At 40.8% G+C, this 26,733-nt stretch overlaps 2 protein-coding genes across 5 annotated transcripts in view; one reads left to right on the forward strand and one right to left on the reverse strand.

The window, feature by feature from the left end:
* Positions 1 to 2,080: 2,080 nt before the first annotated feature.
* Positions 2,081 to 3,944, forward strand: LEAP2 (liver enriched antimicrobial peptide 2). Its single transcript, XM_052689961.1, has 3 exons — positions 2,081 to 2,266; positions 2,663 to 2,799; positions 3,669 to 3,944. The coding sequence occupies exons 1-3, from the start codon at positions 2,210 to 2,212 to the stop codon at positions 3,703 to 3,705; spliced, it is 231 nt and encodes a 76-aa protein (XP_052545921.1). The 5' UTR covers positions 2,081 to 2,209; the 3' UTR covers positions 3,706 to 3,944.
* Positions 3,945 to 3,946: 2 nt separating this feature from the next.
* The window catches only part of AFF4 (ALF transcription elongation factor 4), a 49,064-nt gene continuing 26,277 nt past the window's right edge, over positions 3,947 to 26,733 (reverse strand). For 2 of the 4 annotated variants that reach the window (XM_052689944.1, XM_052689943.1), the window contains 17 exons: positions 25,537 to 25,573; positions 23,764 to 23,812; positions 22,444 to 22,464; positions 21,839 to 21,893; positions 20,772 to 20,809; positions 20,267 to 20,429; positions 18,851 to 19,768; positions 18,082 to 18,170; positions 16,739 to 16,976; positions 14,771 to 14,868; positions 14,120 to 14,183; positions 13,837 to 13,973; positions 13,351 to 13,422; positions 12,104 to 12,197; positions 11,538 to 11,581; positions 10,481 to 10,701; positions 4,618 to 9,916 (listed from right to left, as the gene is read on the reverse strand). In XM_052689944.1, the coding sequence (XP_052545904.1) occupies positions 9,798 to 9,916; positions 10,481 to 10,701; positions 11,538 to 11,581; positions 12,104 to 12,197; positions 13,351 to 13,422; positions 13,837 to 13,973; positions 14,120 to 14,183; positions 14,771 to 14,868; positions 16,739 to 16,976; positions 18,082 to 18,170; positions 18,851 to 19,768; positions 20,267 to 20,429; positions 20,772 to 20,809; positions 21,839 to 21,893; positions 22,444 to 22,464; positions 23,764 to 23,812; positions 25,537 to 25,573 (2,457 nt within the window). In that variant the 3' untranslated portion in view covers positions 4,618 to 9,797. Of the gene's footprint in view, positions 4,217 to 4,617; positions 9,917 to 10,480; positions 10,702 to 11,537; positions 11,582 to 12,103; positions 12,198 to 13,350; positions 13,423 to 13,836; positions 13,974 to 14,119; positions 14,184 to 14,770; positions 14,869 to 16,738; positions 16,977 to 18,081; positions 18,171 to 18,850; positions 19,769 to 20,266; positions 20,430 to 20,771; positions 20,810 to 21,838; positions 21,894 to 22,443; positions 22,465 to 23,763; positions 23,813 to 25,536; positions 25,574 to 26,733 lie in introns of those variants that run through there. The other 2 variants (XM_052689946.1, XM_052689945.1) reach the window with 2 other exon arrangements.

Raw genomic sequence — 26,733 nt, forward strand, 5'->3', positions numbered from 1 at the left:
CCTTCACTGACTGTTAAAAGCGGAACGCAGCCGCGTTTCATGTTTTCTCTGTCAGTTGTTTAAACAATGGCAGTGGCTACCTGCTGCCCAGCATGGACACCTGGACTGCGCTGCATCTGCGTACACGGAAACAATCAGTCCCTTTTTTTCTCTTGCACAAGTGAAACAGATTGCAGCCTAAAAGGGATCTGCAACTACACAGACACTATGAAGAGCCTAGGAGACGCAACAATTTTGACACATCATTACAAATTACTAGTTTTAGCTAGCCAAAAAAGCTGAGAAACAATGACGTGCTGAAGGCACTGCTACAGAGCTGAGACGCCATTTCAAACCTGTGCAGGTGAAGCCAAGACAAACCACTGGCTTTTTTTCCCTGTCTCTGCTCTGTAGTGCCTAGCAAAGAAAGAAGGAATTAAAACTCAGATGTATGTAAAGAAAGGATTCAGTGGAAGAAGTGCTTGAGAAATTCACAGCCAAATGTAAATAAAACCAACACGAACACAACAATGAAGTTCAGCTATTTGATCTGCAACGATTATGTGAGACCCAAGAATGTGAAATAAAAACCAGGTTTGATTCCTCCTTACAGGGAAGCAAGACAAATAAGGGGAAGTGGGAAAAGTGAAGAGGAACCCCAGGAAAGGAACAAATCTTCCAGCAGTGGATTGGAGGCAATATGCTGCAAAGGGTTTTTATTTAATCCCAGTGAAATTTGGGCTTCACTGTAATCATTTGTAGTCTGGAACCTGACAACATAGCAGGTATTATCTTAATCTATGTAACTTGCCTTCCACGCTGGCACTTATGCCTCCATATTAAGCAATCACAGAAAACTGTAGCCTACTGTATTCACATTTGGATTTATAATGTGGCTAAAGCATAATTATTTTTATACAGTATATTTTATATACTATATATATATATTTAATACAGACTACTTGAATTTTTAATTTATATTTACTTTTTTTTTTTTTTAAACAGACTGCTTCAAAATCTGCATGGAGAACTTGACACAGCTGCATCAGCATTCTGTTACTCTGCAACAGAAAGAATCATTTCCTGGACAGAAACAGCACACTCGGACATACATGGTAGCTGAATGCATAAAATCCCACCACCAAAAAGGAGTGAATACTGACAAGGTGCATTTGCAGAGCAGTGATCTTAGAAACGCACTGCTCCTACTTGTCTCAGTGGGAGACGAGTGGGACAAGCATGTCTCAGCTTTGGTATTTTGGAAGAAATGAGAGCAGCATGTAGTCCTTTTTAAACACTATTTTCTCCAGGCTGTTGGCAATCTCGTATCAGCACAGAAAAGTTTAAGATTCCCCTTAATTACAGCCTGCCTGTCCACAGCAGTGGGAGTTTTGTTGGCACCTTTCAGAAGGTGAGTTACACTGTGAGATACAGATACAGCAGAGTGTTCATCTCAATGAACCAGTCTTGCTACGTAGAGCAACTCGTCTCCACCAAATCCTTGCAACCATCTCTCCTACCTTTGTGCTTAGCTATCTAGAGATTCAGTGCACGTGAGGATCCTGGAAGGAACAGATCTGTGATTTACCTATCAAGTAATAACATAATTTTTGCATTCCTAACCCCACATGGAAAATATTACATCTGATTCTCAAGTACTGCTTTGTGGAAAGGAAGGTTAAATGGCTTGGTGTGATTCTTTTACACACCGAGAATGAGAAGCAGAATTGAAAGTTTGATTCTCTGCTCCAAACACTCTCAGGAGAAAAGTATTTCCCTCCCAGCTGGCAAACTCAGAGCTGTGCATACTGTGAATGTCCCAGAAGTCAAATAAGGTTATGGCTTTTTGATCTTCACCATGATACTGTTGGCCACCCACACTTTTACTTGCAAGCACACAACAGAGTTCTGGTAGCATGCTAGATAGACTTTAAAGAAGGAACAGTTGGCAAATCTGGTAAGCTGACCAGACAAAGTACAGGTGGAAGGAGAGTAAATTATTAGCTAGATAGATAGGCCTTGAACCAGATCGCTTCATAGATGCTAACTTTGTAATTCCCTCTTGCTCCTAAATGAACTTTGTTCTTGTAATGACTGACAGCTGATGCAGTGATAAGAGAATGAAGTCTATAAAGATCTGGCTGTAGCTTGGGAAGTTCTATTCGGGGCTCTTCCAACCTCCTCTGCCCACGGCTGCTCCTCGGTTGAAGGGGCAGCTCATACTGTGAAGATGCACTGTTGGAAAACTGCGGCGTTCCTTTTGTTCTTCTCACTGCTGCTCAGTCAGGTAAGCACATATAACTGTTTGAAGTGCTAGTTCAAATGTCAGGCAGCAAAGAGGTGCACGAATGAGAGAAACCGGCAGGAGTCTGCAGCATGGGTAGAGCTCTGTTAGCATTCAGCATCCCAAAGAAGGAGAGTGACTGCCTAGCGAAGATGGGTTACTCTGGAAAGTAATTGAGCCAGTAACTGCCTCCCCTCCCAGAGTCACTCAAACGGTGATTTTTAATAACTATTCCTTTAGGACTCGGATAAAAGCAGTCATACTTTAAGAGAGCAACGTCTGAAATCAAGGACGATTTAAAGCCCTTAAAAATGCTTAAGATGATTGACCCGAGCACCAAAACGCCCCCCTGCCGACTGCTGCTGATGCTCCTGACAGTTGGCTGCAACTCTGTTCCAGGCGCACTGTGCTTCCCTGCACCAACCACAGCCTGCGCTGAGACAGAAGCGGATGACGCCTTTCTGGAGAGGAGTCTCACTGAGACCTGCTGGAGCCTCATGTAGGGACAACAGCGAATGCATTACAATGCTATGCAGGTAAATAACCCTCATCAATACCAAAGCTCAGAGACGCTTGATACTGTGCTATGTAGAGGAAGCTCCTTCTTATTCTCAGTCAAACAAGATACGGGATTAATTCTGTGCATAAAAGATGCCAGGAATAAGGATGGAGCAATAGATTCAGACCTCTTTTGTTAGCAGTACAAACAGACCAGAGTCCATGTGTCCTTGATGACAAGCCTCAGCCATTGCAATGCAACCCCAAAAAAGTCATCTCAAAAAAAAGCAAAAAGAACACGGAAATCTAGACTGAATTTAGGTATTAGCTAAGAGACCTTAAAATTAATCCTTCTTAAACTATTACCGTTCATTTTAAAGCATATATTAATTAATGGGGACTGCTCAAGCTCTCAGTTCAAAGTGAGCTAAAATACTAAAGCCAATATTCCTCAGTTGCCACGCATGCTGTGCGTGTCCAAATACCTACAAAAAGTGATGTTAAAGTTACTTAGACTGAAAGCTGATTTTGTGTGGCACCTACTGTACTCCTGCCAGAAAGCAAAAGGGAGTGGAACACATACATCATCTACATGCAAATCTACGGGAAAAGGTAGTCAGGCTCCTCTTTTGCATGCATTTGAAATGCTTCCTTTGGTTCTACTGACTAGCATGGATGAATTGTAACAGCAGCCACAGGAAGATAAATAGACAGAAAGGTGTCTCATATGTGTAATTTGTCCACCACTACCTGACTATTTAGCCCTGGGTAACATGCACTGCATCAGTGAGACCCACAGCAGCACCACTGCGACAGCTGAGTAAGATGAGCCCTGCTAGAGCCAGACAGACCTGTAGAAGCCCTGCAAGTCTGAGCTGCCAGTGCCTGACGATGTTCTGTCCTCCAGGAAGAACCGCTGCTTCCTGAGAACGGCCTCTGAGTGACCTGCCATGAAGAACAGCCGCCCCGTTACTGCTGCCATGGCTCAGCTCTGCTTGGGACGTATTTATTGACCACTCAGAAGCTACGACAGCAAATCCACAAGAAGTACATTCGACTTTCCTGTCACAGAACTGGCACAAGGACTTCAGAGATGGAGAGCATTTGCTCACTGAGGCTGTACCTCCGCAGCACGCACTGAGGATGACTGTGGCCAAGCTCAATAAAAGGACTCTGCATCTCATGTTTGTTTTGGGTTTTTTGTAATTGTTCATAAATATATTTTTTTAAGGTGTGCATTAAAAATTTATATTCAGCAAACTACCTGCATTTTTCCTTGCATCCTGTGACCAAAGTGTATGGTGACAGCACACCAGGCATTTCCAGCACAAGTGCTTATTTCACTGTGGACTTTAGACGTTTATCCTTCAGCCTGGCAAGCGCGTAAAGTTGATCACGCTTCCATCTCATTTCAGTCTCAACAGCTGAACTCTTATCCGTACTTCAAATAAAGGCCTGTTAGAAGAGAGAGCAAACAAACTGATAATAATAGTGCTAGCAGATTCAATATACTAAATATATCTGGTGATAACTGGAAGAAGTATTTACTTTTAAATTATTTCTAATCAAAATTGCTGACGTCCCAAGCTGACCCCCCTGCCTGAAGAATCCTATTATTTCAACATTCCTTCTATCAAAATCAGGTTTTGACCAGATAGGCATTAACTCAAAGAGCTGGGAGAAACAAAGCTGCTTCTGACTGCCAAAACCAACAGGGTCTGAGGCACACATAAATGTGACTGAATGCATCTGCCCTGGTTACGTACAGAGCGCTGGGATCAAAAAAGAACCCTGTGCTTCAGAACTCAGCAGCAGGGAGCAGCCAGGCCCACTCAACAGACAGCACCACTCTGAAGTTTAATACAGAAAATCTATTTGATATTTATTAAACTTAGTTTCTCCAGTTACAGTTTTGCATTGTACAAAGCATTTTAATGACACAGTAGTTAAAAAGATCTTTACAAATTGAAATGTGATACCCTTTTCTCCAAATATTTTAATTGCCATAAATTTGTTTAAAAATACACATTAAACGCATGTTTCAGACACTAAACTTTCTATAATCTCAATACCACAAAATACATAGAATATACTATACAGATGTGGAAAAAATCTAGTTAGTATATAATACTTTGCTCACCATTAACAGCTTTATTACGTGAAATGCACATACTGACTTAGAAATCCTAATTTTGAGCCCCAAAGTACCCTTTGAAATTTCAAATGTATTGCAACAAATAAAATCACAGTCGGTGTGTTTGTTTAGGTTTTGGTTGAAGACAGATGCCCAAATATTCCGATAGAAACGAAACGCAACGCATGGACTGGTCGTGTACAAAGTGTGGAACAGAGACACCCCGTCAGCCACCAGCTGTACCTTTCTGTAGGATGCGCAAGGGCTTCGCTGATAAGCGACAGGTGAAAAGTTACCTTCCCTCACCCACAACCCCCCCCCAAAAAAACCCTTCTTCATCAAATAATAATTTCAATTAAGATAAAGGATTTTTAATAAATATATAAGCACTTTATCCTCCATATACAAAATTTCTTAAAACAATTTAAAAGGGGGACCAGATACAAATGTCAGGAACTGTGCTTGCAAAAGTCACGCCTGGTCCTTAGAGTTGAGTTTTCAGCTGTGTAACGTCAGTGCAGCCCAACAGGAAGGCTGCAGGCGTTCTGTGCACCCAGCGGCACCGATTCCCAGGGCTGCATATAAAAACCAAGTCAGGGAACACTGCATTCCAATTGGCCTGTATCAGCTCCAACAGCACCGCAGAGAGCTACGGCAGGAATAGGTACGTTTCCATTAAGTTTCCAGGTGAAATTAAAACGTTTACATAAAGACAGCCTATATAAACCCTAATGCTGTAACACAGAATTGCTCAGTCTAGTGTAATTCAATTGAAACTCAGCTGAGACGGGCAGAGAGCAAAGAAGTAACGCGGTCGATGGCTGATCTGCAGAGACCAGAGCTCGTGCTGAGAGAAAAGCGTCCCCACCACAAAGCTGAGCCCTCCCACCCCCAACACTGCTGCTTTCAAATGGCATCATGGCATCAGAAACCAATCCCTTGAGAAGTAATGGAGTTTGACACACATCACGATTCCCTGATTGATTGCTTTTAGGTAACTTTCACACTTTGGAGATTTGCCTCCATAATAGCTCTGTACTTGTCCGAGTTGGCCACCAAAAGCTTTGGTTAGTCTTCACACTTCAAGATATTCAGCATTAACATACAGGTTTCATAACACTGTTTCATTAGATGGAGCAATTTAAACCCTGACCAAAATATTTGTCAGAAACCTAAAGATTTGGAAGTTGCTCACTCCCAAATGGGCAATTCAAACTCGACTTGCTCAGGCCCTTAACATAAATGCTGCGGTGACAGTGAATATCTGTTGGGTAAAGGAAACATTAAATACAGCAAAGGTAGTCTCTTTTTCCAATAGCTTCCCATTTTGGAAAACTACATAATTACCTGCCTACGGCTTTATTTTACTTGCCCCAGGCAAGCACAACATCACTTCCATAAAGTAACGACTCTCTGTATGTTGGGGCCATTCATAAATACATTTCAGGGCTTTTTTTTTTTTCCTTTTTCTTTTGTTATCACAGCAATCAAGCCTCAGCAATCTAAAGGAATATACATTGCACTCCTGTATAATATGCGAGATTTACCACCAGTAAGATGGTGACGCAGCACTCAATAAATAATATATCAATATAGTCAGTTGCACCATAATCTAAAAACAAGTATAACATATACTTTGGACAGACTGATTTCATATATATATATACATATATATTAAAAGACACATACAATACAAATTGCATACTGCCATCAAAAGCCAAGAAGAGCCATCCACACGCTCTACTTCATGGCTAATAGTTTCAAATCAAAATAAAAGTATCGGGCTGTTTTACTCTGGCGTCCTGAAGATTCGATTCTAAATAGAAATGGTTGCACCTTATCATCTAGGAGCCTGCAGGTTTCACAGCAAACCCAAACAATAGTGATATCTGAGCAAGCCTAGTCTGATTAAGCCATTTTTAAGATTCATCAACTGGGACTGCGTTCAGGAAGGGGATGAAAATCACAGCACTGATATGTATTTGAGATACAATCGTTTAGGGAATCGTTGAGGAAGCTGGGAGCGAGGGATCCCCTCCTGAGCCTCCCCTGCAGCCTCAGCACTGACACCACCTGCTGTGCAGAGGTTAACAAAAGGGCAGTCGGGCTGTTTGCCTGCATTGTGGCCCTGGGATGGAAGCATATTAAGTATTTGCTTTTTTTATAGCTACGAAATCTGACAAAGCACCCGTCTGTCTGTGACACAACGGTAAATCCCAGAGCAGATATGCTTTTGGAAGCGTGAAGTTTAAGTTTCTCTGATGGAAATAGCCACAGATGAGTAAGGCATTTCTTTTCCAATAACAAGACCACTGCGTATCTCCCATACGGACAGAAAACTTGGGACAGCACTCCAGGGAACACCTCCCTGTGACAGATTCTGTCAGCCATTTCAGGTCCACATCGTGACACAACGTGGGAAGTCTTTCAGTTACGTGAAGACAATATTTTGAGACCCGCCGACCCGGGGACAAGTGATACATTTTTTTTTAAGAGACAACTGCGGGCGACACCAAAAGGTATTTGTGGGACTCTAAGGAAACAAAAAAAGAGAACGAATTCCCCGAGATGAGACCATTCCTGCTTACAGTCACGGTGCACAAAGGAGCAAGCCAAAAGCAGCCGCGCCGGCTGGTGCAGCTCTACACAAAAAAAACAACTATGAATGCAACTCCTACAAAGGTATTTTTCATATAGCGTTGAAAGAGTGCTAGGCACTTTAGAGTATCAGAGGAAAACTTAGTTGACAGTGTCCCGTTAACCAGGGTGCAGAGTCTGAGGGTACAGAGTTCTGTCTCTAACAGCAAACACGAAAAGAAACGCCATCTTGCACAGTGATTCAATAAAAAGGATGCTCCAACCAGCAGACCTGATCAGTGATTCAGCTGTGATGGGAAAAGTCACAGGTCTGCCAACCAACCACGTGTTGGTTCGTAAGTAGCAAAGCTCTTCTGGAAGTACAAAACACGCTGGAACGCAAAGGAAGCTCTACGAATATGCAGCTACCTTTTGGAAGGTTACTCGTTTGCAAAACTTCTAAACTCTTAAAGCCCATAGGACATACTGCAGTACTGAGAGCGTAGAATTCTATTCCTTCTGTCGAGGTTGCCATGATTTTGGCACTTAACCACAACGACACAAAACTTTAGTGCAATAATTTTTCCTGAACGTGCGCGTTCATCTCTGGTACAGAATTAAGGGTTAAATGGGAGATAAAACAAAGCAGCATTCCACAATCGCACTCCAAAATGTTCAGAGCTCGACTCTGTAAAAGGAGACCATTGCAAGGAGAAGTCAGTTCGCATGACAGACACTGGTACTTTTGAAAAGGAAATGGAATTTTACCCAAGTACTGCAGAAGACCACTGCATACAGTACACCTGGTCCTGCTGTAAAACATCTTGTAAACAGTTCATAAAATCTTCATCTAAAAGTAAGGCATAAGGCACACCAGACATGTTAGGGGCACTAAGCAATACTGAAAGCAGTAGCATTTTAAACCTTTGACTCAGACAAGCACCTCACGTGGAAAGGTACTTTGGTTTACACGTTTTGGGAGCAGTCGACTGCAACTCCACCAACTGTTTCTGTTGCACCGACTCACTTCCTCTCACATGAATATTCTGCTCCATCAAATGCATCAAACATGAATGGGACCTTCATTAATATGGGGTAAATACAAGTTTTAAATCCATTCTGCATCAAAACGATTAGACAACTTCCCTGTAATAGCAGGTGTGCTCCCACCCCACCGTGGCTGTTGCACTGTCATGCTGTAGTGTCCATTAACCATCAGACCCGAAAAGGAAAAAATGGATCTCCATCTCTGCTTAAGATTCCTGATTTTCCAGTCAATGAAAAAGATGCAAATGGCAGTTTTGGGAGGAATTTAACTACTGGTTTGTTTGTTTGTTTGTTTGTTAAACCACAAAAGGGCGGATTTTGCAAGGGTCAAAAAATGACAAGCAAGGAAACAAAATGCATCTTAAATGAAGAGATATCAAAAAGCACAAGATTGTCCATTTCAGAAACCTTTCCTATATGCATCGCACCTATCAGAAGTTCATTCCTACACCATTACTCTGATATTACATCAAATGCAAATCACTGCAATGTTTCGTGATTTGTTATAGTGTTAAATCAATGCTTTGAAACTGCCTTGAAAGCAACCCAAGTCAGATCCAGCTAAATATTTTTCCATATAAATTTCTTTAAAATTCATTTAAATGAAGTATTTTAATACGTAGAAGAATATCTGGAATTTTTCTATTTAGTACAAATTCTGCAATAATAAAACTCTAGCTGTCATTTATTAGTTGATTCATAGGCATTAGGCATGAAAAGTATGGTGTTTCTACACGTTAGAACCTATCAATCCTAATTCCTTTTACAGGTTCTACCACCACAAGACATTACAGAGTAACAAAGCTCACAAAGTACTTAAATAAAGTGTCTATGTTTAATTTTTCCTAAGTACTTGGAAGGGTAAATTTAGGGAAGAAACGGCTAAAAACTGCCCAAAATCGGGCTCTCCAAAATTAAAATTAAAAAATTAAAATAAATAGGATTTAAACCAACTATTTACGTATCATGACGGGAATTCCAATGACCCAATCTATCCACGATAGATCAGCAAAGCTACACCTTTATATGTCGCAAATTTAAAAATATTTAAATAACTTAAGAAGGGAATACTGAAGGAGTCCATTAACGAGATCATTTTGGGTTAAAACACAAAACACAAATCAGGATGGGAGACACGGGAAAGCATTCCTTGCTCTTAGTGTCAACTAAGCAATGTGTTATGGCAGTCTTCCTTATTGACATGACACAGTGTTGTGGAGATAAATCGGAGGCAGCGAGAAGAACGCGTTCTGTTTTCCATTCCTTCAGTTCCAAGTATCACTTGGCATCCAGGCGCAACCAGTGCAGTCCCTGCCGGGTGTAACGCACCAGGTCTGTCATGATGCTCGAATTGAAAACCAGAGGGCCCATAGCTTTATCCAGTTCAGCAAAGAACTCTAAAACAACACAAACACAAATTAGGCACAGCCTCTGGCACTGGCTGCTATACGGAAATACTGCGCTTCCTTCTCAGCACAAATCTTCCAGATGGAGGCAAAAGAAAGGGAAGATGGCTGAACGATGGCAGGAGAGAAAGCAAGGAAAGAGGGCCTTCCTAGTTCATTTCTTTGCTGTTTTGCAGAAGGCAGGCTGCTAAGCATAATTACGCTGTGGCCTTCTGCTCAGATGTGTATATTCACTTCAGGATTTCAGAAAAGGAAATGCACCAAGTTCTGCTTCCTGCAGAGAACAACTTACCGGAAATGCAAGATTTATTTATTCATTTATTTTAAGCACAGCTGGCAGGAAATGTTACATTTTCTTACAACACCAACTGACAACCAAGACAGCCAGCCCAGGGCACCACTGCCATCGAAGGAATTACTTTCCATCTTCTTTTTGCAGAGGACCCAATTAAGTACCATTGTGCACTGTTAACCATAACTCCAAAACTGAAAAGCTGTCAGGATTTAGCACAACACGCAAGCCTGAGGTTATAACTTGCCTTTGCCTACCCTTACCTTTCTGTTCTTTAGACAGCTGTTCAGCTTGGTCCCAAATTTCAGTGGCATAGAGGAAGTTGGATGTAACTTGGACGTAGCTGGCTGCCATCTGATGGATCCTCTGGGGGATCGTCACTGAAGATCCGCTCCCTGAAGGGTTGGCTGCCCCAGAAGAGTAATTTCCTGAATTCCCTGGAGACAGCTTTGGAGAGACCGGAGACGGCATACCAACAGGCTTGCTGCTCATCCAAAGAAAAACATTCATTGTAAAAGGCACGCACAGGTACGGCAGGTGCATCATGCCAACCTCTCTTCCTGCAGCTCAGAACACGGGATGCTAAAGCACTCCCACTTCACACACTGAGAAGTCAAGAGTGGCCCTGCAACAAGTGAAAATCTCCGAGGTTCCTCCAGCTCCTGTATTTTAGCCTCACAGCCAAACTGATATGCAGCATCTTTCAATTAAATTCACTGCTTAAATAAGTTGAGCCTTACATAGTAATAATGGAAAAATTAAAGCAAGGCAATTATACTGCCATTATGTTTTCAAGTAACACGATACAAATCTGAAATGCCCTCCTAAAATTCTGGGGTTTTTTTGTTTTTGCTTTTTTACAGAGTGATCTATTAAAAATCTGTTGTCATACTTCAAGAACAGAAGTAAATTGTTTACTATGGAAAAGCCAATCATGAAAGTACTTGTAGCCATCTGGGCTTCAAGTGCATCACTGCAGCACTAATAAAGCTCTTGTTTTGAGAGAAAAAGCATTACATAAAACAACTAACCACAGAGACAAGTGACCTGTGTGTTAAGGACACAGTGAGGATTTTTTTGTTCATTCCTCCCAACAAGGAGTTGCCTGAGAATATTTCTGCACAGCAGTCCTCTATTCCTCTTATCAGAACACTTATCTGAACCACAGAATCAAAATCTAGACCTTAGAACAATCAGGAATTAGTTCAAAAGCAACCAAGGCTCAAAGAAGTGAAAGCTGCTCTTTGAGCAACTCAGACTCGCAGGTTATGTGGAAAACGAGCTATAAATTAGAAATACAGGTAAACTTCTACTACCTACCTTCCCATACCAGGTGACGGTGCTTGAGAATTATTATAAGAATTCTGTTGGGAAAAAATAAATTCATGTTTATCCTTCAGCTAATTATATTCTATCTGGTTGTTTAATCGGTCATTTCTGAACAGGAGTTATTGTGGCTTTTCTTTTAAGCAATAATCAAAATCCCAAATAACATCAAAGTACTTTCAAAATTGGGAAAAACATCTCTTTCAGTGATGACTAAGACACAAATCAGCAAAGTTTTAACTTTGTTATATCAACAGCAAGAAAATTATTTTAAAATTCTCTTTGAAGCCAACTAAATTTACTAAAAACAAAAGCTGCACCAGAACATTAATAGGAAGCTGTCATTAGGACCAGTGGGATGATGGCATTACAGTCATGCTGTATCCTCCCAGCTTTACACTACGCCGCTTGAACGCACTTCCAAGGTCCAGTCCTAAATTAGGACATGCTGGAAGTTCCCATGCAGCAGTCTGAATACTGAATACAGAGGAATTTTAAGTGATGCAGAGCTTCAATTTGATTAGTTTTGTAATATTTGAAGAAAATATATCTCCAATTACCTTCAGATGTTCAGTCAGAGTTTTAGAATATTTCAATGCACTTTCCTTTTTCAGTTTGAAAAGCCTTAGGTATAGTAGAGACTGGCACCGAAGACTAACCAAAGACAGAACAGCAAAACATTCACAGTTAAAGTCAAGCTTATCACAACATGCTGAAAGTCAAAAATTGAGTACCTGTGTTTTTAAAAGCTTTCTCCCTCAACATTAAAAAGCCAACTGTCAAGCTGTAACTAGCAGAAGTCCCACACCACCTTTACTTCTCAAGAAAGTAAAGAACAATTTTGTGCCTTAAGCTGAAACTACAGTTTGCAGTGATACAGGTCATCTCCAGTTCTGAGCTCAGCTAACAACTCTAATTTACTTCCTACAGAAGGGGTTCATTTATTTTTTTTCACATCAAGAGTCTGGTGCATTCTGCCACCGTTCCCTCCTTTCTTTTCCACCTGTCAGCTCTGTTTTGCTACTTGCTGCAGCCATTTAATTAATCCAGGAGGCAAGTGACAATTCTTAACAGCCATTCCAAGTTTTGCCATTTCACTGGGTGAACACACAGCAAGGACCCAAATGTATTTGCTGTTACTCCTCTTAAATCCAATCGAGAGGTTCACTTTTCCAAGAAAATTTCAAATCAGAATCATAAATTCATTCAATTGAGTAAAGCACTGTGCTGATTATTTTGATTTACAAAAATTAAAGCCAAAACCAGACAACAGTTTGCTTGTTAATGCAATCTTAGAGTTTCCCAAAGCATTTAGGTCACAGCCCAACATCAGATGACTGTGCAACCAACTCAACAGTAATCCATTATTTCTGAACATTGTAATTCACAAAGAGAGAAAACGAAGAGATCAGTTCAACAGCAATTTGATCAAAACATGAAGGATGATGAAATGCACAAAGGCACCTCTATCACTTTTAGCCACATTGACAACTTCATTGCATGCAACAGTCAGCTGACCAATGACATCACATTCTAAAATACAAGCATCAACTGACATAATGCTACAGAGCTGAAAAAAGCCAGTGATTTCCTTAAATAGAGGAAAGACTTCTCTGCTGTTGTTACCATGCCCCTCCCATCCTCATTTACAGTAATCAATCTATAGCATCCTTTGTTCTGTATACTCAAATGGAAAACTCCCATTTGGTTCCAAACACCTGAAAGCTCAGTGTAAGACAGCATTTCTCATGGAGGGAAAGCAGTTTCAGTTAATAGGTGTGTGGTATAAAGGTCAGAATACACGTACCAGAGCACTGCTAGCCTTTTATCTGCAGCCGTAGCATCCGGTGCCAAGTAATTCTTCAGTTTCATAGTGTACCTATGAACAAATTATCAACAAGAAAACAATCTATCAAGTAAAGCACAAAATAAAATATCGTACTATCATCTATCAGCCACCAAAGTTCTTATGAAATTCTAATTTCAATTCCTTCACTGTTTCAGGTCCCTCCCTCAGACCCTAAACAGAACACGGCTAGGCAGTAATTGAATGCTTCTGCTCTGCACATGCTACAAATTGTTAAAGCATCAAGAACTTGGAAACAAAGGATCTCAACCTGCTGGAACATACTTTAAGCTTCAGTAACTGCAACACAGTGGCAAGTGATCCGTTCTTAGAGGAGAGTAAGGGAAGTCAACAGTTAGTGGCAGAACATCAGTAAAATGTAGTAGCCCTGATTTCCAGCCCTCTTCCCCAACCATCTGAGTTTTGTATGTGCCCTACAGTGCTTACTTGATTAATTCCACAGTTTCTGAATACATAGGGAACGGGGACTTGGATTCCTGAGCATTTTTCTCCAATGCATTCCCACACTCAATGAACGACACCACTGCATCCAGGTAGTACACAGCCTTCTCAAACCTGTCAGACTGAGAAGATTGGGGAAAAAAAAAAAAAGGAAATATTAAGAGGAAATACCAGAAAGTTCTAGTACAGACAGGCAGCAACACAGCAAAAGCAAAACAAAACCCAGCACAACGTGCAAACACTGGATAAACACTGCAGATTTACTTACCAATGCATCTGCATTATGTTTTAACTTCTTTGCCTCCTGTAAATAATGATCAGCTGAGTAAGTCCTACAATAGAAGACACATTTATGGACTCAGATCACCTACGCTGCACTTCCTTTTATGACATAAGTTTCTTAACGTTACAGCTTTCATTTCTTCCCCCTCTAACTCAAGTTACAATAACAGAAGTTACTGTATCACAATCCCATTCTTGTAGATCTGCAATTCGAAAATGAAGGCTCCTCTCTGCTGCCAAAAACAACAACTGCTCACTATGGGTGAAGCAGCTCTGTTAAAAGAGAACAGGCAGAGAGGCCGTAGTGATATTCTGAAAGGGTGCAGTGGATACATCAACACCTAGAAACAGGACGAGCCTGGAATATGTCAGTCTACCATTAGGTCCACGCACTGCAGGAACACACAGGGCAGGTTGGAGTTCCTCCTCTAGGAGTGCACTGTGTGCCAAGTAAATGGTGCACAGAGCAGGCAGAGAAGCACTCTGCTGCAGGAACAATACACAGATCTCCAGAACATAAACTAGTGTTCAGCATCTTTTGTGAAGCAAACAGGACAACCCTCTTCTCCACAGAGAGCTCGCTGTGCTCCAAGATCAGCATCCCCAAAAAGGGAAAGGCATCCTCTGCCTTTCTTACCTGTCATCAAAAACAAGTTTTGCTCTTCTTGACTTTGAGCTCTCTGTAGATGGAGCAGAAACAGGAGGGCAGCTCGATGAATTGTTCAAAATCTTCTCCTGAAATGTCAGTAATTTTTTTTTTAAAGACAAAAAGGTATTTAATGTATACATTTTCCCCATGACTTTACACTCTATAAGCAAGAAGGTCAGTTTTGTAGCTGCTTTAGCTGCCATTCACCATATAATAACACAGCTTCCCTGAGGCTTTCATCTCATGCTGGCACAGGGAAGACACAGAGGCTATAATTAAGCTGAGTCCTACTACACTGGGAGATCTCCCATACTGCTAAATCTTGATTTTCCACTCTGAACAAAGAGGTTATATATACTTTTATTACTTCTCATGTCTTTCAACACTGAACTGCTGAATGTCTCTGGCTTGAAAAGATTAGTATTTCAGAAACATCATCTTCAGGAGAAATAGCAGCTGTCCTCACAGCATGCTGTCCTTGCTCCCCTTAATTTTACATGGCTCATTGTGACACTTCAGGCTAAAGAAGGGACACTAAAACATCCTGTGAATTCTACATGAATCTGTCCTTAAACACCATAAAGCAGCTTCCCAGCTTCAGTGTGCTTTCAGCCCTTTGGATTTATCATGACCAAAGGCCAACTACACAGAGTATTTCATAACCTGCCTTCATCAGATCCTTGCTAATCAGAAGGATCTCGAAGTTGCAAGGCGTTACACTTGCACAGCAATGCCCTCTCCACCAGTGCAACATAAAACACACCAAAACACACAGGGAAATACAGGAAGAATACAGTACTTTAAAAAAAGACATGACTAAGCATATTCAAAGTATGAAAAGATAAACATTAAACAAGTTAACAGCTGGTTTAGGGACAGTTCTGTGCTGATGAATAAGGAAAGACCAGAGCAGCAGTCTATGCTGCAGACCTGCTATCTACAGGCTTCCTGTAGGTGTAGACACCGATGCACACAACCTTCCCAGGTTTCTCAAATCTCACAGTAATGGCACGTAAATTAATCCAGCAGGTCTCCCAGTTTGAATATTGCATGAACTCCACCCTGATGACTAAGCTACTTTCTGCCATTGCTAATGGCCATTTGCTGCTTTACTCCTCCCCAGATCAATTATCCTTCCTGAACACTTTATAGCACTCAAAGACAAACGGTATATTTGGAATCCCAAAGATAAGGGTGAAAGCCATCCAACTTCAGCATATTACACTCAAATCTGGCTATACAACAGAAACTGCTCTACACAGATACCCAGATGTCCTCACAAGTTAAATTCTGTCCAGTAAGGCATGTTTATATACTAATGAAAAAGCACATTACATTTCATGACCTTACAGTCTCTTCACCCTGTAATACTTTTGAAACCCACCAACTAAACATGTTCTTAATCTGAGTTGATTCAAAAATATTTTCTGCATCACCTTTTCAACAGTTTTCTCTACTCTAACCACAGAGAGCCCTGTGCCTTCCTGAGCTGGAATCAGCTGAACCTTTCTAGAATCCTAGGACGAAAAATAAGAGCCACAGCTTTGCATCTCAGCACTGTGCAGAGGCTCAGCTCCTGTTCTCCTTAAAATGAGGACAAGATCTGTACTTGCTCCAGCAACATAAGAGTAACCTCATTGTTCACTCTGGGTAAACAGATTTGTAGTGATATTTCTCGTTACCAAATTGAACAGCAAATAAGCAGCATCTGTCATCAAAGGATGACTAAATTCACTTTAGTAATTAACACAAATACTTGGTAGGAATAAACATCAGTATTTGACAATCCCTCCCAAGTTTTTTTCCAATTTAGAGTCTTAAGCACCACGGCATGAAACAAGGCAAATCTGAAACTAATTACATTTCATCTTCAACTGCAAATTATTTAGATGACACTGCGCACAAACTGCAAAGCCAAGAAATAAGTTCAAGGCATTCACAGAACAGGCCCTTTACCTTTGTTTCTTTAGCACTGCCAGAACCTTTTCCCTCCATCTTCTTCTGTTTAGAAGATGAGCTGCTTTTACTGCCACTGCTGCTGTCCTTACTAACATTGGTGCTGGACTTCAAGGATGATGACTGACTGACTGTCCTCTTCCGGGACCCGTGCTCTTGTTTGGAATCCTTCTGAAGGACTGAGGCAGCAGGAGATGGCAGTAAATCCTTCTCTTTAACAGCACTTGGTTTTAAAGACCTGGACAAAATGAATACGTTCAGTTTTGATTTTTATTTTTCAAAATAGAAATAAACAAAAAATCCAATATTGCTTTTTTTTTTTTTTCTTTTAAATCAGACTCACACCCTTCTCCATTTAAGCTTTCCTCCTTTCCCCCCCAAAAAAAACCCACCAAGATTTTCAATGTTGACCGTAGCAAGACAGATTCAGAGGAAGAGAATAATCTCCACAGTAACAAAACGTCACGCAGCCAGATTGAACTAGTTTTCACCATTTTATCTGTTCTGACCTGAAAACGCAGAAGGCAAGTTGGAACCATAAAACCACATCCCTCAACAGTTCTTAAAACACCCCAACACTTGTAAAGTCAGAAACGACTGCCAGCGTTAGCGCCAGTCTGTCTATTGCAGACGAGTCAGCCTGACAGCTCAGAAAAAAGATGGCCCAGATAACTGCTCTCTAGAAGCCATTAGCCTTTGGTACAGTCTTACCTTGATTGCTGAGGACTCCAGTTGCTAATTCTGGCTCCCCTTTCCACAGAGAACAGCTCATGAAATAACTATTTATACACAGTTTTTAAAAACCACGCTGTCGCATTTAACCAAGTGCCTTTCAGATAATCACACTGGCAACCAAAAAAATATTAGGAGTAAAGGAAAAAAACACGACAGACGAGCATCCATTTTTTCTACGTTTCCTAACAAATACAAAGAAAGCATTTAACTCAGAGAGACTTCTGGCATCTGCAGCCAGAAGCTGCAGCTTCTCACACATTAGTAATTCAACAAATATTCACTGTAGAGAATTTTTTTTCCATGGTGTAATTACACCAGCTGTCAGTTGTTTGATCTGAAATAGTATATCAAAGGTGAACCCTTCATGGTAGGGTTTATTTGGTCAATGTTTCTGGTTACAGAAATGAATTTCCACCAACAACGAATGGAAACTTCAAAAAAAAATCAGTCTGAAGAAACAAGCCACCAAATGTTACCCACTGATTAATAATAAGGAGACATTTTGTTGAAGAGAGAGGGGAAGAAGGTAAGGAAGAGGTGGAGATGGACATCAGTCTTCTCTTTGATCACCCTGAGCCTTCACAGCTGCAGACAGGCAAGATACTCACTCCCTACTGCTAGAAGTCTTGTGTCCTGATGGAGCTTTTTCTTCCAGTTTCGTTTTCTTGCTTTCACTGGCTCTGTTTTCATCCTCATTCTGAATAGCAAACAAGAAACACATCCAAATAACTGTCTACATTTAAAGCTTCACAGATACAGTAATTTTTCATATTTAACAGATTTAATTCAGTGGGCATCCTGCAGTGAACAAAATTCGTACAGGCCACAAAAACCTTCCCTGAAGCTTCTAGCTTGTATCAAATATCTGAAAAGTGGCAGTCTCAAGTTGTTTGACAACAAGCACATCACTATGAAATACCAGGAAAATCTGCCAAAGGTTTTGGTACAAAATCAGATTTTATACTGGGGAGTCAAACACAGGTATCTTATGAATGCTAGAAACCTTAATAGTCTTTAAGTCTCCCAGAAATGCTGAAGACCAGATTTTTACATAAACCCAATCCTGAAGTCAAAGGGTTTACAGGGTATACAGTCTGTTCTACCTCCAGGAACTGAAGCTACAGTGCCAACACACCTAAAGGCACAACCTGCTGCCTTTCACACATCACTCCAAACGAAAACTCCAATATTCCCTATTATAATGGCACAGGAATTATCCATTTTTTCTACACAAAATAGGTAGACAAAGTCATCTCCTAAATTGCCGAGCCACTACAGTGAGGTATGACATAGGTTACTGGGCCATATGCTTCACCCCTGTAATGAGACACTAGAAGGCTAAGATAACAGGCAAAATTTTATTTACAGTATTATTACCTGTTTATGTTTCCTTTTGCCTTTCGTAGAACCTTTGTCTGAAGGCTGCTTCTGGGATTCTCTTGCATGCTTCTCTGGCACATTTTTCTTTTCCACTTTGGGCACATCAGCATCCTTGTAAGGCTTCCCTGGTATTCTTGATAAGAGGCTCAGGTCAATCTTCACGATAAGTGGGTACCTTTCATCAGGATCGCTGAGTGGTGAAAGAAGCTCTTTCTCTTCCATAGGAGAGAACATTCTTTGCCGAAAAAAGCTGTCATCCTCCTCCATGGAAGATTTAACAGGAGTCCTATTGCTCTCGGAGTATTTGGGTGTTTGTGATGAAGGAGGCAGGCTTTCATTTTCATCTGAATCAGAGGATGAGGTATCTGTTTCTATGAATTCCCTGGATTTCTGGGCAGATTTGCTTGAAGCCTTGTATTTCTTTTTCTCTGCTGTAGGCCGAGGGGAAGATTTGGGCTCTTTCTTTATATTAGGCTTTCTGGAACCTTTAGTGGCTGCCTTATGCCTGTTCGAAGGTATGTTTGTTGCCATGTCTACTGGGGTTTCACTTTCTATTTTAAGACCTCCTCTAGGCTCTTCAACAGATGTCTTTTCTGCTTTCTTGGGCTGCTTTTTACCCACAGTCCTCCTCTGTGTTGAGCTGTCACTCTGGGCAGGTGATTTCTGCCTGCCACGACTGCTCTCTGAGCCCTTCTGGGTGGGTTTGGAATCTCGCCCTGGCGTTGAAGAAATCGAGTCCTTGGATCCACTCTGATCAGCATACCCACTTCCTGCTCCCTGATCCCGTCCCTCTTTTTTGTAGCCTTGTGAGGATGGGATATTGCTGTCCACGGAAGAAGCTGGTGACACTTTATGTGAATTAACTTTGTTCAACCAGTTATCCAGCTGCCACTTGTTTGTTGGCGGTGGCTCTGGCTAAAAAGAAATTTTAAAAAAGCTCTGTTAGATGCAGTGTTTCACATGGCTTCCATCCTTTCTGCAGCTGTACTATGCTGCAAGCCAAAGCAAGAGGTGCACCTGAGGTCATTAACTAATGAAAAATGCATATAATTGCAAATAGCAGGTCTCCCTCTTCCTTCAACCAGAGGAGCTGCAATCTACAGGAAGCACTTGCTGCCACGGCTTTCCAGACTTAAACTACTGGTTTTTAAGCTGCTGCTCCCATATCTTACTTCTGCACTCCAAGAGATAACTATGCTCAAAATCACCTCAAGTAACGAATATGTGCTCATAAAAAACATCACTGTCATATCCAATTACAGGTACTTTAGCAAAAGAATATTGAACGAATGCAGATAATTCTACACTTGACAGATGAAGTTCTTGTTAAAAATAGAGACTGAGAACATGTTCTTTTTTTTTTTTTTGCTTTCAAAACTCAGGATCAATGCCCAAAAGTGTGACAAATCCTACCTCAGGGGATGCACTCTGTGACGGTTCATTAGCTTCACTATCACTGGAACTGCTTTCACTTTCAGAGTCAGATCCTGAACTGCTTTCAGATCCACTATGGCTGCTCGAGTCATCTCTTGAATTATCTGCTCCTTCACTGTTATGCTGTGAAGGTTCAGAACTACTGAAAACAAAAGGGAAGAAAAATAAACCAACGTTACTCAGTGCACGTAAAGGCATCCTGGAAGTTCTTCCATTAGGGAGAATAGAACGTAATATTTTAACTACCATTTGCTAAAGAATTCAACGCAGCTGAGCACCTTGTTCCCCTCCCCCTTCGCAATGATGTCAGTACAATTTGCAGAATATGTGTCATTTAGCCACTGATTAAACTCTAATCACCTTCTGTTCTAATCAAAGACAAACAACAGACACTGATTTTAGAAAGGAGATCAAGCCAGGAGTGCTGACTGGACCAAACATCACTACGGGTGGATTGCAGCACAGAAAGTAAAGGAATGCCTACCTTCCAGGTGTGCTCCTTGGCACTGTCTTATCACAGTCCTGCAATTAAACAGAGCGTGAGGCTTCTGGAAGCTATTTCAGAGTTGCACATATGCAATTATGCTGCAAAGTGTTGATTTAAAGTCTTAAAGATTTTAAATATTTAGCCTGAAGAGTGTTCAGAGCGTTTCAGTATTCAGAAATACAGAAGTTTAAATTTGCCTGCCTTTTCCTGGTATAGAAGGAAAAATAAATCAGAGTTCTTTTATCCAAGCTTTTAGCACAAATGTGTCATCTCAGAACCCTCTCTATTCTGACAGTAGTTCTGAGATTTCCTATTTTCTCCACTCCCCCATACCATGTTTTAGAGCCAGATGATCAAATTCTTAGCGTGCTGTTCCAGAAATGTCCCATGTCCTAGCAGTTAACCAACGAAACGCACTATCTTCAAGTTTTCCATGTGAAAAAATACCAAACAGCAGAACTGAGAACAGCAAAAAAAGTAGTGTGGACTCCTGCTGGATAGCATAAATTCAACAGGTGTGTTTTATTCAGCATGCTGAATGCCTCTGGCTGGAGTTGCACAAAATTAATACCAACAAAGAGGAAAAAAGAGATGACAAAAATAAAGGAGCTTCTAGACTCCTGGTTACTGATACAACCTGGGAGTAAGAGGCACACACAGCAGCTCTCACCCCAGCCGGTTGCTGCATGGAACCATGCATGCCATGCACTTTTTAGCCAGCACAGCAGAACACGATGGGCTCTCTAAGTGGCAGCCCATCATGTGTGTGTTTGGAATGGACTCTGTTTTTCCATTTCACATTCAGAGGAAGCCCATCTGAAATCAAAGCATGACTCTGCAGGTACAAATGTACTGTTCTCACAAAACAGATGACTTTCCCCAGATTTGCATTTTAGAATACGTGAAGTCTGTTTGAAGACTTGCTAACTGTGTTTTGTATCTCAATTGCAAATCCTGCTCTTAAGCTGCTCAGTTTGCTGTTGGATTACTGAACACTGCTGAAGTAACAAACTGTCAATGCACTTAGTATATTTTTCTGGAACTTGGGTCTCCCATGAACATACCTGCTCTCCATCGCTGTCTTCACTACTGCTAAGTTTTAAGTCATCTTTCAACATACTAAGTAAGTAAAAGGGAGAAAGTGAGACAAGTTTTTCCATGTACCTTAATTACATTCAAAGCATTCTTCTATATTCCAACAAGTTACTGTTTATATTACAGAGCTGGGTGTGTGGGTGAAATCCACAAGTTACCATTTAAAACATTTAACGTTTGAGAATGGCAAATTAAGTCATTCTTTAAAAAAAAAAAAAAAGAAAAGAAAACTATGGACTGTAATGCTTTGATTCCTTTGTTCATTCTTTTAAGTTTAGAAAGGAATTCTGACACGTTTTACTAATGCAGGAGGAGCCAAAACATCTGTGTACACAATGGCCAAGAATACTGTTTCACACTGAATTAAGAAATGTAAGACTTGCGACTGCTTCCTGTCTAGTGGCAAAAACCCAACAGTTCTACAAGGTCAGTTTTGGTATAATTACTCTTATTTATCCTCATCATCCATACACAAGCTATTTCGTGATACTGAAGTACAGGAACACAGTGAAAAGATAGTGGGGTATTTGTGCTTATTTAAAAACACCTTTATTACAAAAATAAAACATCTTACTCTGTCTGGTTCGATTCGCATCTGGAGAAAGAAGATAAGAAAGGATTAGAATAGTTCCCACTTTCACAGTACAGCTGCTTTTATAGTCTGAAAAGAAACACCAACCTCAAGAATCTAGTTCCATATCTATTTTCTGCTGCTACCCTTATCAAAAGATGCAATTATCTCACTGTTAATGCTTTTTGAACAGAGCACAGTCAATTTATCAGAAATTCTATTGGCACAGCAAACATCTTCTCATCCCTCTTCCCATGCACCTCACTTCAACTAACATTCAGTGCTAACTCTATTTCTTGCATCCTCCTGCATCCTCCTGTTCTGGAACCAGCACAGCTCTTTCATAGAGGATTACACAGCTATAACAAAAGCAAAGCCAAATGATGAACTCCTATTGCTACCACTTATTGAAGGGGCCGTGTATAAACATCTGAAACCTCGTGTTTTCAGGAAACTGACTATGTCTATAATAAATAACTAAACAAACTAGTCCTCAATTATTTTCCATTTCCTTCTCATATATCACATGTTATTTCATCTTATTAATACTGAGAAATGTACACAGACAAGCAGAAAAGATAAACTTCATTTTGTAACTGCATCACAGCAAGTATTAACTTAGAATACCAGACCTCCAAATTCCACAATTGCTTTCAATAAACATTCCATCAGCTGGTGTGGACATTTTTGTTTGGAAGTTGTATTTAAACAGTATATAATCAACTTTCAGGTATGAATAAGGCAGAGTACAGTTAGAATCTTCCTGCTGCTTTTTATTTTTTCTTTCTGATGTATGATTAATGAAGCATAATGTTAGGTCTGTGTACACAACTAATAAAAATGCCTGTCAGTCACCCAGTGAACGAGTAGTACAAATTTAACTGGAGCCCAAACTTAATTTACCGTCTTCTCTAATAACAGAACAGTTCCTCATCCTATTTGTGCAACTGCAACAAGCTGCTTCCAACTGACAGCTTAGCAGTGCACGTGCTTGGTAAATCCTGCCCCATCCTGCCCATTCTTACATGCTGATACCTTTCCAGTTCGCAAGCCAGTTCCTAAGGCCAAAGTCCTGCTCAGCATCCTATGGCTGACAAGAGGGCAGGGAAATGGAAGGAAGGCACAGTGCGTTTGTTCCTCACACCAACGCACCATATTTGCACTACTGTCCCTGAAAATGGCTTGAAAACAGCTTTTTTTTTCCCCTGTCAGTTAAGTGCAAGCATGACAAAGAGTGTGCAAGAACTGACACGTTCTGTTAAAGAAACAGTTACATTTAAATTTGACTATTATTTGAGAAACGTCTTCTCAACTGCTACTTACGATTTGGATTGATGGCCATTGGATGTTTTTGATGAAGGATTATATCGTTCTAGAAGGAAGAAGAAAAAAAAGCTGTACACTCTTAAACCCAGACAGCAAAACGGTCACTCCAAAGCAGCCAGAAGTAAACAGGCTCAGCTAAACAAACTCGAGAATGGCCAAGCGAACAGGAGAAAGAGGGACCAGCTGACATCAGGTGCAGCCGCTCACAGATGGACCAAGTGAGCGGAGCAGAGACAGAATGCCAAGAGAAACAACCACTTCAATCAAGAAAATCTAGAAGGCTTTTTTAAATCATTGCTGTCTAAGCCAACAACGTGCTTAATTTGTTTCTGAAGGTGTGAAAAACTGTTCTGCTTCTATCGAGGTAGGATAGAAGCGACTCTCCTAAAGTAGAAGAGGTCTAGATTAGACATTAGGAAGAAATTCCTTAGTCAGAGCGTGGGGAGGCCCTGGCACTGCTGCCAGAGAGCTGTGGGTGCCCCATCCCTGGAGGTGCCTGAGGCTGGGCTGGATGGGGCTTGGGCAGCCTGGTCTGGTGGGAGGCTTGGAACTGGATGGGATCTTAGGTCCCTTAGAACCCAAACCATTCCACGAAAATTATTCTGTTACCTTCTGCGTGCTGAGTACAGGAGATCAATCAGCCTATCAACTTTTCTATCTGTTTCAGCATTCCTACCCAGCTTTTTAGTGAATGAGAAGTCTTTAAATCCAAAAAGCAAACTCATAAACCAAATCCTACAGTCAGAACACAGATTGATACAACCTGCTTCTCAGTTTGTCTTCTTTTTCCTTCCCCGTTCTTTAGTTCTAGTATATTACTAATAAGCATAGTGCAACAGAACAAGACTTGAGGTTGTTAGAAGCCTCACAGAAAATGGAAAGAGGAGCTGAGAAATGGCTCTGTGCTTTTATCTCTGATTACATACCTAAAGGCCAGTTGTTTCCAGAATTTAAATCTATTGGCTAGCTTCATGGAATTAAGTCTTAATTTGTTTTCCTAATTCCCCAGTGTATTAGGTGTTTAGATTAAGCTGCTTGTGAATACCTAAGAATAAACCATTCTGCTTTTACTATTTAATCTGTTTAATCGCTTTGACAGGGACCGGTAGGGCTGCTGGAAGGCAGCAGCACAAATCTAATTCAGTTCTGCCAGATATGCTACCTGGTAAAATGCTTCATTTCAGCAATGTTCAAAATGAAGATCCAGTCAAATAGGAATAAAAGGCCTATTTGTCTAACATGTGGAAATACATTCTGGGATAATGCACTCAAGAACGTTAGCAACCCAACTTCAGTCCTCGATCAGTTTTCTTTGATTTTTACATCCACAAAGTGAAAGTGGACAAGAAAAAGGAGAAAATGCATTGTGCTTTTTCTATTAAAATATAAACACATGCGCTCTGTTGCTTTCCAATGTGCCCAGGGGTTTTCTCTGTGGTTGTTCTGTTTTCACACTCAGCTATTTTCAATCGAATCAACCAAGGAAGCTTATTCTCAAAAAATAACAACAAATTAAAGATTCAATACTTTTTTTTTTTCCCTTTTTCACAAGTTATGAGGGAGTTACACAGTAGTAATTAACTTTCCAGTTCTCAAAGAAGCCACAAATAAAATCAAGTGCTTGTTTTGTAGGTCTTGAGAAAGTACAGACAATCTTCACATACGGTCCATTCCTTTTCCAGCCTGGAGTCTCATTCTCTTAAGGGGTGCTAAGAATACTCAATCATAACAAAAACACAGCACATAGGAAAGGAAGTTTAATGTACTTACTCTGTTCTCCAGTGCCAAAACTGGACTGTTGAGACTCCTAAGGGAATAAAAGATCACAGGAGTTTTTTCAAAGGGAATTTTAACATATCAAAAATCATGCCATAATCCAGCTATTGTTCTGACTTTAAAGGATGGCACCCATCCTTTATAAAAAACAACAATACAAAACCAACACCTAATCCCAAAGAAAAACCAACATGCTGAAAACAAAACCCAGCAGTAACAACCAACCAGAAACACAGAGCCTTTATCTGGGCCCCAGCTGCCTTCACCAGCTGTGGCAGAGCAGCAAGCACATGGGAAGAGCACCTGAGATTCCTCATCCTCAGCTCATGTGTCCCACTGAGCCATCTGTACCTGCCTGCTTGCTTTGAAGACGGGCCACGTGCAGTTGTCATACACCATACCTGAAACTCCAGAAACACTGCGTAACTTCTGCAAGCCCTATCTTCCCTTTCTCACCTTCACCCCTCTGTCTTTGGTGAACGGCCAGATCCTCATGTAACTGGGCAACCCGGCTGTACAAAAGCCAATAGACAGTGATAAATACCTGCCTGGATGTATAATGGATTTGCTGTCTATGAATCCAGCCTTGAAAGATAAAGCCCTGCCAATTCTAGCGCTGGCTCGATCTTTGGTATTCCTGTTCCACAAAACCCAGTTCTGCCTCCTGGAACACATTACATTATCAAACACTGAAACATTAAACACTTTTTTTTAATAAACAAATACACAGAGGGCACCAAAAACCTACTTCTAAGCTAGTGTGCCATTTTAAAATAGGACCTTCCTGACCTCCTTTTAAAATGAGGACAAATGCTGACCTTATGCATTAAAGCTGAGAATATTTGAGTCAGTTCACCAAGCTGATGGTGACAGTGAATTGTAGGGGTTTGGGGCGCAGCTGCACAGCAGTCTTCTGAAACAGGCAGCCCAGTGATGCGATGCAGTTACATATGCCATTTCCAAATGTAACTTTATAAACACACAAAAGCTCCACACGGCAAGGCATACCTACATATATCTAACTTCCTTTAACATTTTTATTTCAAAAGTGGCAGCAGTTGAAATAATGACCTGAATGAGCATTTTGTCAGTGGTAAAGAGAAAGAATGCAATTTTCTCAAAAACAAAACCTTTTAGAGGACTTTAAGATGTTTCAAATGCCCCTCATTTTACTAACTGAAAGAAGAGACA

Source organism: Tympanuchus pallidicinctus, unplaced genomic scaffold (assembly GCF_026119805.1).
Source record: "Tympanuchus pallidicinctus isolate F22 unplaced genomic scaffold, pur_lepc_1.0 scaffold25, whole genome shotgun sequence".
NCBI classification, from domain to species: domain Eukaryota; kingdom Metazoa; phylum Chordata; class Aves; order Galliformes; family Phasianidae; genus Tympanuchus; species Tympanuchus pallidicinctus.